This window comes from Drosophila suzukii, chromosome 3 (assembly GCF_043229965.1).
Source record: "Drosophila suzukii chromosome 3, CBGP_Dsuzu_IsoJpt1.0, whole genome shotgun sequence".
NCBI lineage: Eukaryota > Metazoa > Arthropoda > Insecta > Diptera > Drosophilidae > Drosophila > Drosophila suzukii.
Genome location: NC_092082.1, coordinates 14,501,046 through 14,517,790, shown reverse-complemented (window position 1 = coordinate 14,517,790; position 16,745 = coordinate 14,501,046). Strand labels below are relative to the sequence as shown.

The window sequence follows — 16,745 nt, the reverse complement described above, 5'->3', positions numbered from 1 at the left end:
CAGTTTGCTGTAGTGCTGTAGTGGCAGGCAGCAATAAAAGTGCTAAAAAGTTTCATGCCCCCAGTCTGCATCCTGTGCCAAAGTCCCACTCCTGCTGCTGCTGCTGCTGCTGATGTTGAAGTTCCTGGTGCCCACAGAACATTTTTTAATCTTTTAAAACTGAGCTGCATTGTTGTTCTGCGCGCTCTGTGCGGCTGCATTTGAAGTTGAGGAAAAGAGCGGAAGAATGCCGGAGAGAATGCCGCAGTCCACCCCTAAGAACCGGCTGAATCCCAGACCCCCGGTTATGTCCTTGCATATTCCTCAAGCCTAATGAGAGCATTATAACTTTGTGACAAACTTTGCGGAGCCACCGAAGTTGGAAAAGGCGGGCTAAAGTACAAAAAAATAGTAGCTGCCACTGATGCTAATGAGAGAAAGAGTTTTCGAGCAAAAATTGTATTCATTAAATATGAAGTATAGCTTGCATTTTCTTTCTTAAACATCACCGGTTTGTGTGCTCTGCAAATAAGCTGAAAAAACTTTAATTACTCTCTTGAACGGACAGGCATCTCTCTTGAACGGACAGCACATAGTTAGTATTATTATAAATACTAAACACACTAACATTTTGGAACAAACAACATTGTTTATAGCATTTCTTTTGCTGATTCATGACTTATATATGTAAATTTTCAGCGCATTTCAAGTTCGTTTAATGGTATTCCTAGTTAGTTAAAGAATTTGTTTTGTTTTTATGTTTTTCTTCCCTCTTGTTTTGCTTGCTCTTCTGCTTATCTTTCGTTTCATTCATAATTTCTGCCGCATATGTAACTGCGGGGGTTGCTTGGAGTGTCGCAGGATGTACCTGATATGTCCCTTAGGGGGTGTAATGGGGGCGGGTGGGAGTTATAAGGAGGTGGGTGTTATGTGAGGGGGCGGTTGAAACAGAACAGAACAGAACTTTGTCGCGTTGTCAAGCCTTTGTGGCTGTTTTCTATTTATGTTATGTTATGTTGCCGCTACCTGACTGGGACTCCCTGACTTTTCCCTCCATGTCTGATGTCTGATGTCTGGCTGGGCTTATGTATACCACCCACTTAACCATTTCCTTCAACATTTCACCACCCCCTAGAATGTCTGCACACGTACCACGTAGAGAAATGACATCAGTGGCAGTGGAGCCCGAGGCTCAGACTGCATCGTTGAGTAGGAAATTAAATACTTCAGTCGGATGTTTTGGGGAAATTTCCGTACTTTGCCTCGTTTCCATCTGAAAGTCGATTAAAATTTGCCTCCGCTTCCTGGAAATGCTCAAATTCGATGGAAATCGCAGAGCAATTTGTGAAGTTATTTAAATTGCATATTTGGCCAAATTCCTATAGATTTATGACCCCAAGAGAGACTTTCACTATTGGTTTTACTATCTGCCATGCATTGCTCTGCATTTCTCAACCCCATTTCTCTTTTTATTATCGCCCATTCAATTAGTCTGGCTCTAATGACATTTAGCCCGGCTCCCATGATAATCCCCCCACGGTCAGCTTCTGCAACTGCTGCTGCACTTTTGCCCCAATTTCCTTCGGTCACCCTCCCCGGTTTTTCCACATTTTCACCCCTCACTTTGCGTTGCACTGCGCCAAAAATGCAATGGAAGCGATATAAAAGGCAACAAGGCTTTGCAGCCTCATTTCGTTTTTCTTTTTTCTTCCCTCGCAGTTTTTTACAGGGTATCGAAGAACTGGGGGATGTTGTTTTTGCAAGGATTTTTGTAACACGAGTTATAAAGAACTGAGTTATAGGATGTTATATAAATTTTTTATGAAATGGTATTAAATGGTATTAACATATTGTAAAGGGCTTTAACTAGAAGTATTAATATAAAAATGTGATTATATTATAAGGGAGATCGATCCATTGACTTATTATCAGTAACCAAAATCTTAGGAAGTATGAAGTAGTTATTACCAGGTACATCATGGTCTAAACACTCTGATATATAGTTTATTTTTTTGGGCACCCTTTTGTTGCCTCTTCAGTTGTTGTTGCGTGTAACACTTTTGCACCTCCCCATCGCCGCCCCCTCGAAACAAATGTCACACGAATGTGGAGCACGTCATGTGTTTATGCATGCAAATGCAGCCAACGTGTTCGGATAAAAAAAAACAGAGAGAAGCATGGTTCTTTCTCCGATTCTCGATCGCGATTGTTGCCCACATGCCAAGTTGTATAAGAAATATTGGTGCAGAGGGGGTGCGACATTACATTTTCGGTAATTTGTCTTGTTGATTCCAAAGTGTGATAGGTTCCAACATAAGTTGTTGACTAGCGATGGGAAAACACTTCTTTACATGTTTGAAAAACAACCTGAAGATTTAAAAATATACAACTTCTAAGCTAATATAATGTTTCAGCTGAATTTAAGCTTAAATTATTATAAACCAAAAAAAGAAAAATCAATACGCCATTTTGTAGATATTTTTTTGTGTGCTTCCAAAAAAATATTTCCCTATATGGAAAGAAGGGTACGTTTCTGAGCACACTTTCCCTCTTCAAACATTTCCATCTCTAACCGAAAGCGATAGGGACCTGGGGGACTGCCACTAAAGACCTGGAACAACGTCTGCGATAAGCGGACCCACCTCCTCCTCCACAGACCATTAACTGCACTCTATCGATATTCATTTGTACATTTCACTTTTTGGGTTTTGGGGTCAACTAACGACTCTCGAGCGTTTAAATTTTGTGTTGTCCGATAAGGGCGACCGCATCTGGTGTCGCTTCTGTTCCAACTGAAACTTTGAGGCTTAATGGCTTATCAGCCGGTGGGTTGAAATACCGCTCTTACCATTCCCATTCGATTCCCTCACAAAAACTTTGGGTGTCGAAATCCCGCGCTTGACCCAATTGAAAGTGCGACGAGGGACCCACACATGAGAAATGAGCTGCCAATGGCTACAAGACTTTGAATTGGGGAAAAACTTTGAGTAATTGACTGCACTCCAGTCGTAACTCCACCTCCAAAAACTTAGCCCGCAGACTGCGCGAGGTATGTTCGAAAATAGTTTCCATTTAACGACGAATGCCACCCCGAAGTAACGATGTTTAAATGAAGCTAGTCATTAAAAACTAAATAAAATAAAGTTGGCAATCTTTAATAAATATATAATATTAATTGAATATTTTTATTGCATATCTTATGATGTTTTTTATTTTGAGATATCTACCATATTTTTACCTTTAAAGATATAAGTACTGTAAGATTACTTATCATATAGAAAACTGAATATTACTCGAGCAAATGGCTGAGCTCAAAGTGAAAGTGTCGAATATTAATACCTTGTTTCGAACTATAATAAAACCAAAGGTTACAACAATTAGCAGGATAAACAGGAACAGGATATCCCGACAGCTTGTGGATTATAACCGCAAACATTGGTGCTGCTAATTTCTGGATTATTTACTTAATTTGTTCGTTTACTTTGCCTCGCTTTGAATTAAACTCCCTGGAAGTTGCGTGTGGCAATGTAACGTCAGGATTCAGGACTCAGGATACAGGCGTTAATGCCCCATTATTTGTGGCTGTTGCTGTCGTCATGGCCATTCGACAATCCACAATCGACGGCGTCGGTTGGCAACAGCGACTTGACTGGGCTTTGCCTCCACTTAACTGGTCACTGGCGGCTTTTTAGCCTTTTTAGCCAAGTGCTGACGTCGCGGGCGGGGCAACAAAAGCGTGTAAATATTGCCACCTCGTCGTCCTGGCGCCGTATCGCCATTTCCCGGAGCGCTGTAATTTGCCACGTCCTTCGTCCTCTTGGCCCTCTCCTTGGTCCTTGTGGGTGGGCGTTGTTTGCTGCCATCTAATCGCGTACAAATATTGTTTTAATATTGCAGCGAGCTTTCTTTAGTTTACTTCCACTCCCCCGTTTTTACCCTGCCGTCAGCTTAGCCTGCAATTAAGTTTCTTCATGGCTATGAAAAGGCAACTCGTGTTATTGTTGACGAAAATTACGGTTGTTTGTACTACCAGCAATTGTAACTATTACATGTTCCGACGGTTTAAAAGGAAGGAAGCCAGGACTATAACAATTGTGGGTTCTGTTACTGACACAATTTAACGGGGAGTTAAAAAAAAAACCTCTACTGTGGTAGTTTTCTGTATAAAAAGATGTGAGCTTTAATCAATTGTTGTATTTATGTGTGGGTTTTGAACCGACCGAATGGCTCTATATAGTGTGTGTTGTATGTTTAAGCCCACCAAATTGACAGAAAAGTAATTATTGTCATAAAGCTACTTATTGCACTGATTACTATGATAATCCCCCGAGTGAAAAGCAGTGCAACTGCGTCTGGATTTAATTTTTTTTTATTACTCCATAAAATATTTAAATATTTCGCAACCAATTCATATCCTGAGGGAAAAGAGAGTTCTTAAAAACGTCATCTATGGCATGTTTGACCCTTCAGAATTTTATTACTGGCGCCCTCGGCGTGTTGGACTCACATTTTTCCTCACCAGCTCGATTTCGTCATCGTTCAGCACATTCCACGCCCCCATTTTGCTAACTTGTTTTCCGTTTTTTCCTCCAGTTTTCCTGGGGATTTTCTTGTCCGTTTTTGCCGTCCTGGCACGCAATGAACTCCGGTTCGGAACTTTCCCTGTCATAATCCTTGCTTCCTTATTTTTTGTAGCTCTTCCCGCTGTTGTTTCTCACACGGTAATTAGATTTCTGGGTTATTTTTTTTTTGTTGTTTGCGAATTCGTTCCTTTTGACAGCGCTTGTTTATTTAGCGAACTAATTACGTGTCTTTGGATTGCCGGCCTGTTAACTCCACACAATGCGCCCTTCTCACTCCATCTTGCTCGCAATAAAAATCATAACTTTTAACTTCTAGCCACATACAAATATTTCATTAAAATAAACGCGAGTAAGCCACAGGATGTCTGTCGGTTTGGTTGGCATCATTCCGCGACCGCAGGCGTCGTCTGAGGAGGTGGGAACCCATTAAAGTAATGAGCTCATCTCGTGATGTTGTAACACGCCCCATTCTCCATCATCTATGTATCCTACATCCCCTTCGGGGTCCTGCTTTTTCGCTGTTTGCTTTCGGTTTGGTTCCAATCCCACCTCCTCGGAGGTTGACAAACCCAAAGCCAAAGCCAAACCCAAACCACAGAACGCAGACGAAGCTCATCATTGGAGGCAGCAACACAGCGAAGAGGCAAGTGTTATGCGTTCTGATCACGCAGCACTTCCGGTTCCCCTATATCCTCTCATCAGACAGCCTATTTTTATGCTTGTAACATATAGGGTATTATTATAGGAGATTTAGATTTTAGGTGATTAAGGAACATTATAAAAATATTTATCAAAAAATACTTTAAAAATTATTGGATATTCAAGGAAATATACTTGTAATGTTGCCATATTGTCTTTGATATATTCATAACAAAACGCAAATATAGTGTAGTTCTGTTGTTTGAGAATATTACTTACATAGTAAGTCATTCAAATATACCTTCAATACGTTTATCTCTAAATTTGTTGATTGATCTAAAGGTTTATTGTAAGTTAACAAGAAGAATATTCCCTTTTCGGTTTGCAAAGCTTTTATACTTTTTGTAGGTTTTTTCCTTTTCATAACCCTCACGTTGGCAGGCAACAAAAAAAACTGCGTGAAATTGTGCGTTACAAGCAGGTCACGCCCCCAAAAACTCTCCCCTAGAAAAACACGTTCCTTTAGCTCCTCTATTTCTTTTTTTTCGTTATGGTGTCCCGACATTCCTTTAACCCTTCGCCGCCCAGCTGGGAATCAGTGATTGTAGTGGCGTCAACAAATAAATCTGCAAATCTGAACCAACCGAAACCCAGTGGGAATACCCTACTCTTTGGCCACATAAAACCCTAGGGATACCCTACGCGGAGCTTTGCTTTTTGTCTGGCCTAGCCTAGATTATATGAGATTTAATGGAATTCGGGGGAGGCTAAAAATAAGATTTTATGCTGGTTGTCACACACAGAACTAATAACCCTTAGTTACAGGGTGCACAGAACAATAAAGGTTATTTTCCATGCATTTTTTTTGTCGCCTTTGATTTTATCTTGCTCGCTGTTTTTAGTCGTTGTGTATTTTTCATCCAAGTACGTGACTTTTTTTAATTGGGCTATAACTATAATGCTACTCCCTTCAGCCTTCTCCATCTCCCACCCATCGATATTTCTCCCATATTTTTTTCTCTCCCTGTCTATATATAACTTTAATCTCCATATGGCTGCGGCTGCTCACGCCATCTGATTGATTTTTGTCACATGAACTTGTCACACTGGCCCTGAAGTCGGTCAAAATGTATGAAACCATAATAAAATAGCTACACTTGGGCAAAATCCTAATCTATTAATCATAAAGGTCATACAAATTTGGTTATGAGCTAAATTATTATAGCATGTTATTGATTACAGAGCAAAATGTGTTTCTAATACATTTTTTTAGATAGGCTAGGAAATTATGTTAAACTTCCGGAATAAAAATCTATTGTTCAAACAGGTTCAAACATTTTTCTCAGTGCTCTGGTCGGGGGAGTCTTTCATTACTCTGGCTTATTATGATTATTGCTTCTAGTTCATTTGTTTAATGGTCTCTCGGAGGCAGAGAACGGAAATAGTTACAGTGCCAAGTCCAGACCCTCGTAAATAGAAACTGTCGAACGGATCTGTTCCGTGCCAAATGTTCCAGGGAGTTGGTAATAGATACTTGCATAAATAAATTGATTGGTCCCTTATATCTGGCTGTCAACTCACCATTTGCTTGTGGCATAAATTAGCTTAATTTATGCGTTCGTTCATTAACTTCCATTTCAATTTGGGCATCATCAGACAAAGTTCAATTAATTTTAACTTCAAAGAAGTTATTTCCTGTAAATTGATAGTCACGAAGTACATTTGAATATTTTAATCCATATTTTCATTACTGGATTTTTCCTGAACAAAATACCCTTCAGTTTGTAATTGATAAGCAAATATTCCACTTGTCTGATAAACAATTTAATTTCCTTTAAGTATACTTTACAATACCACCGATATGTCATAATTTCATCTACATTTTTGTTTTAATGCCAATATGAATTTCCTGTTTTTTCGTGGACATCTCCCCTGATGCATTATTTATGGCTTTATCGATGTATAGGGATAAATGTATAAAATTGATATTTATTTGCTGGCGAGGAAAAGCTTACAGTACGTGCCAATAAACACTATGATATATTTATGTTTGCATTTATTTATGGGGCTCTAAAGTAAAGTGCCATTTAATATTAAAGCGTCAAGGAAGCAAGCCAGTCAAATGGGTTAAAAGTCAATGTTTTATGCAACAAATTCAATTTCGTTGTCACGTCAACGTCAGATGGGAGATGTTTTATTTAATCTAGAAGAGCCCCCTGTTCTCCCGTTCACTTGAGGGATACACATAAATCGAGAATTTATTGTGCTCTTCATTACTGGGATGAAGGAAATTTCATTGGCACACATTTCCTTTGCGCACCAACAGATGTCCGTGTGTATTTGGTATTTGTGTAATTCTTTTAGAGGACTAATCGATAGCACGTGAGGCTTAAAGGTGAACGACTGTATCACTCTGGGTTGAACGCTCAGATAAGACAAAAGACATTTGGGGAGTGCGAGGGCGGAAAAACCGGCATATCCACACGGCATCAACAGGACGACAAAACGAGGACGTCACACACAAATTGACTTTTTAAGTAGGCAACAATGTGGCTACAGCTGACGAAGGATGAAGGACGAAGGACGATGGCTTGGCAGTGGGGCTGCGGCAAACCCAGTATAATAATAATGGAGCGCAATAAAAAAATGTGGGCGAAACAGAACCATTTTCCATTTCCATTTTGCAACAAAAACCACCCCCACAAAGAACCCCCTTATCAAAGACGCTCTACATTTCTCACAGTGTGTGTGTGTGAGTGTGTGTGGGGCTGTCATCGGGAAATGACGGCATTACGGCATTTACAGTTAATGCCTTTATGTCCTCGAGGATTTGGCCTGACATGCGGTTGGTTTTGGGAACCCCTCCCCAGGGGAATCACATTCTTTTGCATAATATTTGATTTTATTAGACAGTGTGAGACCATTGGCGCAACTATTTTGGGGGCACATTGTTAGTTTTGGCCGAAATGAAGTTCAAATGGTCTGTTTAAAGTGCTTGGGGAAAATATATGCAGGAAACTAGGCCAAACTAAATTGTTATTCTCTACGCATTCAAGGATTTTTATAAAATTGACTGTATTATTTTATTTCAAAATCTAATTGTAAGTTTACGAACAACAAATTCGTGATTTGTTTATTGGTATAATACATTTACAATTTAAATAAGTCTTTGTTTGTTAGTTATTTTTAAGTGATACTCACAATTTTCAGTCAATTTATAGTTTTGTCACCGCCTTAATAATTTATTTGTTTATGAATAAAAATGAATAGGCCCTTTGATTTATATGTTAGCTGCCACAATTCCTTCAAATCAGTATTAATTGACACAAAGACCTGAATTTATTGACCTCATATTTTCCATTTTCATCTCGACACAACCACACGCATCATAACTGCCAAGTTTTCATATTCGTGTTGCCGTCTTTCTAGCGCATTCAAAGCCGCAATATCCAATTAAGTATTCATTTAGTTTTGTCAACTTCAACAATGGAAATTCATTGCTCGTGTGCAGCAACAACACAACAACCATCAACAACCCACAACACATGACCCCCGTGACCCCCGTGTACCCCCGAAAAGTGAACTAGAAAATTACATTTTCATGTCACACACAAACACACTCGCAAATGAAACCGAATCGCTTGTCAGCGGTGGAAAACCCGAGAATTGGTAACTGGCAGCTCTGCCTTTCGTTTGCCGGCCATCAACCCATCAACTATGATATATTCGTATACTTTTCCCAATTCCAACTCTTTGCCAGCAATCCCCAATCGGCCATTTGCATTGGGTTTTTGATATGCCAGTGCGTTGGGGTTATAAATCGCTCGTTTCTGCTGGTCCTATGTGTGTGCCACCTGTCGGTCTGGGAACAAAAAAGTATCAAATTGGGAATATTATTTTAGAGAGGGATTTTATGGCATTTACATTGGAGGGACATGTTAATACCCTAAAATATATTTCAGAGTACTAAAATGTGTCTAACATTAGTATATTCACCAAAATAAAATGTATGCAGGTAATAAACAGTAGGTATCGATTTATGTTATAACAACAAAGAAAGTATTATCAGCACTGCCGAAAAAAAAGCTGACTCATCTTAATAAGCTGTTGATAACAATATTATTTGCATATTATCCTATCACTTTATCCCATCGCAAGCCCTTCAACTGTTGCTCTCCTTTGTTAGTCGACAGGGTAGTAAAAAATAATCCAGTCACTGACTTTTAAAGTACATCTCGTAAAGCTGCGTACATAATTGTATAGAATTTCCCAACATTATTGCAGCTTCAATGCTGGCTACTCAGTTTCGTTCACGGCGACCCCAAAAAATAAAGGTTGCTTGACCCCCGTGGAACTTTTCGCTGTTGTTGCTGCTGGGCTGGTGGATGGGTTCATGAACTCGCCGAAAAACAAACTTTGACTTTTTATGGGCAAACGAACGCAAATCCATTCAAACTTTGATGGTTGTTGCTGGCGGATTTTAAAGACCCACACGTTGTGTGTTTATCAAGTTGAGGGGACAATAAACGCAGACGTCGCGCCAACGAAACTCAGACAGTTTAAATGTCCTGGCACAATTTCCACACTCAGGACACTCTGTTGCCAGAGCCGTTCATCGCTGTCAAGTCAGCAACACTTTCCACCATTTTCATTTCGAGTGGCATTTTACTGCTCCAACTAAATGCAGTGAAAGAAAAGTTATACAAATGATTGGACTGTGAAATATAAATAGGATACTCTAAAATAAAATGTACGAAAATACCAAAAAATGGAAAAGAAATACCAAAAAACCAGAAACAAGTTTGTGATATATTTTCAAAAGTTTTCCTAGATGAAAAATCATTGCTATTTCACACAAAAACTTTTATACAACTTTGTTATTAAAGGGATAAAGGGATTCTCAACTGAATCTGTATATCTGATTTTGGTATTTCTGATTTATTTTCCTAGTGCATCCTTTTTGTTTGCTAAGGATAGGAAAGTCGCTTGAGCTCTTCTCTCAAGGCTTGGGTTAAACATGGCTTTAATAATTGACGGCATGCCATGCCAGGCGGACCGGAACAATGACAGGATATTAGCTAATGCCGCAAATGCATCCTGGCAACTGTCGGCCGAGCGACAATTTCATGCCAGCTGCGCACACACAACAAATGCGCAACAATAACAATTAAAATTGGAAACTGCAGCAGCAATCTAGATTGTCAGGGGAGGAAGAGCCCATCGCCATCGAGTGGTTCAACCTTGGCCTCACAACACGCCCATGCCCATGCCGTCCTCAACTCCGCATTGGAGACCATAATTATCCAATTGAACAATAAACAGATGCCTGCCAGGCTTGAGTCAATAGACAATGGCTGCACGGCGCAGAGAAGTTGATCCTGCCCAGCTGGCAGCCTTTCAAATGGTTGGTTGTCGTTGTCCTGGTTTTTGTTGTAGTGGTTGTTGCTGCTGCAGTTGTTGCAGCAGTTGCAGTGGTTGATGTTGCTCCAGCATTTGCTGTATTGTGGTTATTGTGGCATCCTCGAAAGGTTGGGTGCAAATGTTGGCCTCCAACAGACGAGAGTGATGAGTTTTCCAAAGTCAGGTGTAGTGATAACAGAGATGTCTCTTGGGGAACTTAATTGAGTTAAATGTGTGTGCATTCCATAGCAAAGAAAAAGGTAGTATAAAAATCGGACAAATTCTTATCATTTTATTAGATGATTTCGAATTTTCAAATTTATTTCATCAAGAAATCTTAAAATTATTATAAAGTAAGATTACAGAAGTATATTTTATTGTTATCCAACACTATTTGTTGATATTAATTTACTTTTGCTAGACTGGAGATTTATTGTTATCCAATACTGTTTCTTGATAAATATACCATGTTGCAAAAGAAAACATATATTAGCTAGACTGGAGTTCCTGTTTAACAATTTTATAATATCAAAAGTCAGCTTCTATTTTAATGTCCGCTTTGTGACCATCCTAATTGTTTTATTTTATTGCTATAATAAAATGTTATTGCCCCAAGGTAACAAAATAATTAAACCAGCTATTTTCCTCTGGCATTTGCTAATTTAAATTATATCAGTCAACCAATTAGGGATAACAAACAATTTATAACCAAATAAATTGGTAAAATCGCATAAGCCAAATAAACTAAGCCAATTAAAACAGACATGCCATATTTAATTTAATATTCAAATCTCTGGGCATCTCTAATACCACGGGGCTGATGAACCCAAAGCTGCTCTTAAAAGGGGGGGTTAGTTGCACAGAGGGGATTTCAGTGCATAAGCTAAATTCGCCTGCCGGCCAAGTCAAGTGTAATAATGTGCCAAAAACGTTTAGGAAGCCACAGGATGCCGGACAATTGGCAAAAGGCAACTGTGCGGCCGAGTGGACACGGGTCAGTGGACCGACTGACAGGATACTGCTGAGGGTCCTTTGTCTGGGATGGGCTAAATGTGTATTTAATGAATATTTATTAACACTAACTAATTTCGGTTTCTCCGCTCTTGTTTATTTTTATTTTTGGCTCACAGGTGACTGACGACCGAGGGCCAGCAATGTGCAGACGGTCGCCTGGCTGAAATTGCTGGCAGGACACAGACCGCAAGGATCAACCCAATCAAGGAGCAGCAGTTGCAGCTGTGAATCCAACTGGCAACCAGCAACATTGGCTACTTTTTATACATATACACACCTGATCATATTTATAGGTAAACACTGGAATTTTTTAATTATAAATGGTTTTTTTTTGGTACTTTTAGTGTTGACAACTTCTTAATTTTTGGTTTTTTGTTGTTGTCAATGTCTGGTCACACTGTGCCAAAGAGTTGAAAGAGGGGCTGCCCCGTATATCAAAGCTTTTCTATTAATTGCGAGTCAACCACACATTTCGCCTGATCATAATAATAGGTACAATGTCCGTTTCTCACAAGTATCGAGTGAACTATTTTGTATTCAGTGATCTTTTGGTAACTAAAGGTAAATTAAGAATAGCTGCTGTCAAGACCGAGAATTAAATAATTATTTTTTTTTTTAGAAAAAATGGGTCGAAATTCTCATTGTACTAAAGATGAAGCTCGATTGGTTCTTAGTCTGAAAAAAGAAGGCAAATCTTTACGAGCCATCGCCAAATTAATGAACAGGTCTCATAATTTTGTTAAAAATGCATTAGAAAGAAAACCAAGACAGGAAACCCGTGGAAGGCCACTAAAAACAACAAAAACCCTTGACCACTACATAGTAACTTTGAGCAAAAAGGACAAATTTAACCGTATGCTGAGGAAAATATGCCATTACGTTGGGTATTTCAGCAAGATAATGATCCAAAACACCACACATCAAGGCTGTTATCTAAATTTTTCGAGGACCAAAAAGTTGACGTTCTGAAGTGGGCAAGCCAATCCCCCGACCTTAACCCCATTGAAAACTTGTGGGGAGACTTTAAAAAAAAAATTGGCGAAGCATTCATTTTCAAATAAACAAAAATTATGGGAAGGTGTCCAAAAACTGTGGTATGAGACACCAGTAGACCCCTGCCAGGCTCTTATTAAAAGTATGCCAAAAAGAATAGCAGTAGTGGCCAAAAATAGAGGTGGATACACTGGATACTAAGTAAGGAAATACTAATTTTCCTAAAACAAATAATACAAAATGGAAATTAACATTTTTTTTCTTACCAACACATGAAGTGTACCTATTATTATGATCACACTGAAAGTTTATTTTATTAAAAACAAATAGTTTAAGAACCAATGAGAACAAATATTAAGTTTGAAACAATGAATAAATTTTTATTTTGTTACTATTAATATGATCAGGTGTGTATCATCCAAAACGAAATGCGATTTTGCAGCTCGGCCAACGAAAGGGAGAAGAACACGCAGAGGATTGCAGCTGATAGATGAACTAATGCAAATGCCCTCCAATTGCAACTTTTGATGCAAACTTAAGGCAGGGGCCCAAAACACATAACCCAACTTGACTGATAGCTTAAACTACTTACTATAAAGTAATCGAACAACAACAAAACACAACAACACGGCTGCAACAAATTTTTAAATATTATTAAGAACAACTCGTTAATTGCCAAATATGTGTTGTCCCAACTGAAGCTGAACAAGAATTATAAACACATATATTAAAATAAATATTAAAAGACATTAGAGGAAACCCCCACGAAAAGCTCAAGATCAGGAGTTCACGCCAGGAGATACTTGCATAAGCCATGGGCAACAAATGCTGCAGCAAGCGACAGGATCAGGAATTGGCACTGGCCTATCCCACTGGGGGCTACAAGAAATCCGACTACACCTTTGGCCAGACGCACATCAACAGCAGCGGCGGCGGCAACATGGGCGGCGTTCTCGGCCAGAAGCACAACAACGGGGGCTCGCTGGACTCGCGCTACACCCCCGATCCCAACCATCGGGGTCCGTTGAAAATCGGCGGCAAGGGTGGCGTTGACATCATCAGGCCCCGCACCACACCAAGTGAGTACTTCCCTGGAAAAACTAGCCAATCTAATATGCGTATTATCATCCATTAGTAATTACAGTCAAGCCTCTGTGAGGAAAAAGTACAAACTTTATTTGTATTATATTTTTGGCTACATTTGATTAAATAGAAATCATTTTCGAATATGTTTGAGAAGAAATTTTAAAAGGATATTAGGATAATATGATTAAAGGATAAGTTTTTTAGTATATTTTTTATAAAAGCTATAACTAGTTTAGTCAGGAGTTTGATTATTTTTTTATATATGTATCTCGTATTAGGATCTTTAACTCTTCATCATTTTGAATAGGATGTTTTTATACCACGAAAATGTTTTTTATTTCTTTTTTAACTAACGTTATGGTATTTATAACTTTTCCAGTAGTTTTTATTAAGGGAGCTAACGTTGCTGAAGTTTCACTGTCTGTTCACATATTATCATGCATTAGTAATTAGCTGTTGGCTGTTACTCTCTCCTGTGGCCGTGGGTGGAGTGATAATTCCAGCTTTTAATTAGCAATTTGACTTTTTGCCTGCCACAGAGATTGGCTTTTACCCGCTGGTTGGCCTTGTGTTTGCATAATGTGGCAAGCAGGCAGCCTGGCAGCCAGGCAACCAGCCAACCAACGTTCATCCAAGTCACCTAACTACTATATGTACCACCCCACATTCCATAATTAGAGTTCGCCTCCCAGGAGGTTCAGAGGTGGAGTCAAGTCATTTGCGAGGTGGCAACGCAATTCTCATATTTGCAGTGGTAATACGATGACAGTCGTTAACCTTGACCACTTCTCCCGGGTGCGTGGCCCAGAAAATGAAGGGAGAACTGCTCTTGGTGTTGGTTTAATGCCGCCTTGACGGCGATATTGCATACCATATGACACGACATTACGTTCACGAGACCCCAGAGTGTTGGGCAAGGAGTTGCAGCTAAGAAAGTGTTTTATAATTTGCCAGGGGTTAGCTATATTTGCTTCGAGCAAATTGTAAGGGTTCGTTGATGAAATTCTAGGAGGGAAACATTTAGTAATGCAAATAAAGGGGGTCAGTTTAAGCCTCTCTGAATGTAGCTAGCATTTTTATTTATATACAAACTCCAGCTTTTCTGGAAAGCATATTAGTATTTAAGCTGGTTGTGGAATTATAAATTTTAATAAGCTTAAAAGCAACTACAAATCTTATTGCCGAATGACCCAGTACATTTTTGGCTGACCTAACCTGACCCCCTCACAAATATTTCCATCATATAACTGTCACATTAGTGTACCATTGAAATGACAGAATTATTTTGATTTGAGCTGTCACTAGTTTAGAATGCAGACCTCGCTGGCAGCCGATTAACTAACTGCTGGCATTTCTATCCATGACATGACAGTACCTCTGCCTTATAGCATATATACCCGCCTATATGGCCCCAAAGCCGCTTAGGTCGTGTAAACCCATCAAGAGGTTGAGTGCTTGGCCAGTGATTTCTGCCTTTGCCTTGCCGCCTTTGTCAGCACGAACATTGCAGTTGGCATGAGTGTGGTTAACCCCTCGGAACCCTTCAGAAGGGTCAAAAGAGGTGATGGGGATGGGGATGGCCAATGGAGGGCAGCGAGCGGCCAAGGCAATTGGCAAGCGGCGAGAACAGTTTATTTATGCGTTGCCTTGCTGTGAGCTAAATCAATTAGCCAAATGCAAGTCAGTGCCAAAAATTGCGGCTTGGCAGCGGGTTCGCGGCACGAAATGAAATTGTTTTGCTATTTATGGCCCCGGCCCCCAAAAAAGTATGCTATACAGTTTGCAATTTGCATTTGGCACCCTCATCTCCACCATACTTTAACTCATTAAATTCTAATTAAGTTTTGGCCATGGCAAATTGGTTAGTCAAATGGGCAAAAGAAAATAAAAATTATTATTTCCCAATTTGTCGCCATAAATTGCAATTTAAGGACGCAAATCAAATTTGCCCAGCCAGACGAAAATTGCCACTAACCCGACCTCTCTTGCTGCTTCATCGTCAACATTTTTATTACTTCTATTTTTTTTCTTCCCAGCCGGCGTTCCTGGTGTCGTACTGAAGCGCGTGGTCGTGGCCCTGTACGACTATAAATCCCGCGATGAATCCGATCTGAGCTTCATGAAGGGCGACCGCATGGAGGTCATCGACGACACCGAGTCCGATTGGTGGCGCGTTGTGAACCTGACCACCCGGCAGGAGGGCCTCATCCCGCTCAACTTTGTGGCCGAGGAGCGCAGCGTCAATAGCGAAGAGTAAGTGCCTGTTACCTTTAGAATTTTAATGATTTTGGAAACTCTACCCTTCTTTTAATCGATTTATCATCACTCATTTGAATAACTTATTAAAACAACCTCTTCCATCCACAGCTGGTTCTTTGAGAACGTGCTACGAAAGGAGGCGGACAAGTTGCTGCTGGCCGAGGAGAATCCGCGTGGCACTTTCCTCGTGCGACCTTCCGAGCACAATCCCAATGGCTACTCACTGTCTGTCAAGGATTGGGAGGATGGACGTGGATACCATGTGAAGCACTACCGCATCAAGCCGCTGGATAATGGTGGCTACTACATAGCCACCAATCAGACGTTCCCCTCGCTTCAGGCCTTGGTCATGGCATACAGCAGTGAGTATAAAGATTTGGAATAACAATGAGACTGTAAGGCCTATTGATTAATTTCCTTATCTCTGAAGAAAACGCTCTTGGCCTGTGTCACATTCTGTCGCGTCCCTGCCCCAAACCGCAACCCCAGATGTGGGACTTGGGACCGGAGCTGCGCGATAAGTACGAGATTCCGCGCTCGGAGATTCAGCTGCTGCGCAAACTGGGACGCGGCAACTTTGGCGAGGTCTTCTACGGCAAGTGGCGCAATAGCATCGATGTGGCGGTCAAGACGCTTCGCGAGGGCACCATGTCCACCGCTGCTTTCCTCCAGGAGGCGGCCATTATGAAGAAGTTCCGCCACAACCGCCTGGTGGCCCTTTATGCAGTTTGCTCGCAGGTGAGTTGCATGAATCTAGATTAAACCACGGTCGTTAACCTTTGGTTGATATTT

At 40.3% G+C, this 16,745-nt stretch overlaps 1 protein-coding gene across 3 annotated transcripts in view; it reads left to right on the top strand.

The window, feature by feature from the left end:
• Src64B (Tyrosine-protein kinase Src64B) overlaps positions 1–16,745 on the top strand; it is a 36,842-nt gene that overhangs the window by 17,671 nt on the left and 2,426 nt on the right. For 2 of the 3 annotated variants that reach the window (XM_017069277.4, XM_036814994.3), the window contains 5 exons: positions 11,732–11,908; positions 13,016–13,687; positions 15,731–15,947; positions 16,062–16,315; positions 16,384–16,691. In XM_017069277.4, coding sequence (XP_016924766.1) covers positions 13,423–13,687; positions 15,731–15,947; positions 16,062–16,315; positions 16,384–16,691 — 1,044 coding nt within the window. In that variant the 5' untranslated portion in view covers positions 11,732–11,908; positions 13,016–13,422. The remainder of the gene's footprint in view (positions 1–11,731; positions 11,909–13,015; positions 13,688–15,730; positions 15,948–16,061; positions 16,316–16,383; positions 16,692–16,745) is intronic. The other variant, XM_017069278.4, reaches the window with a different exon arrangement.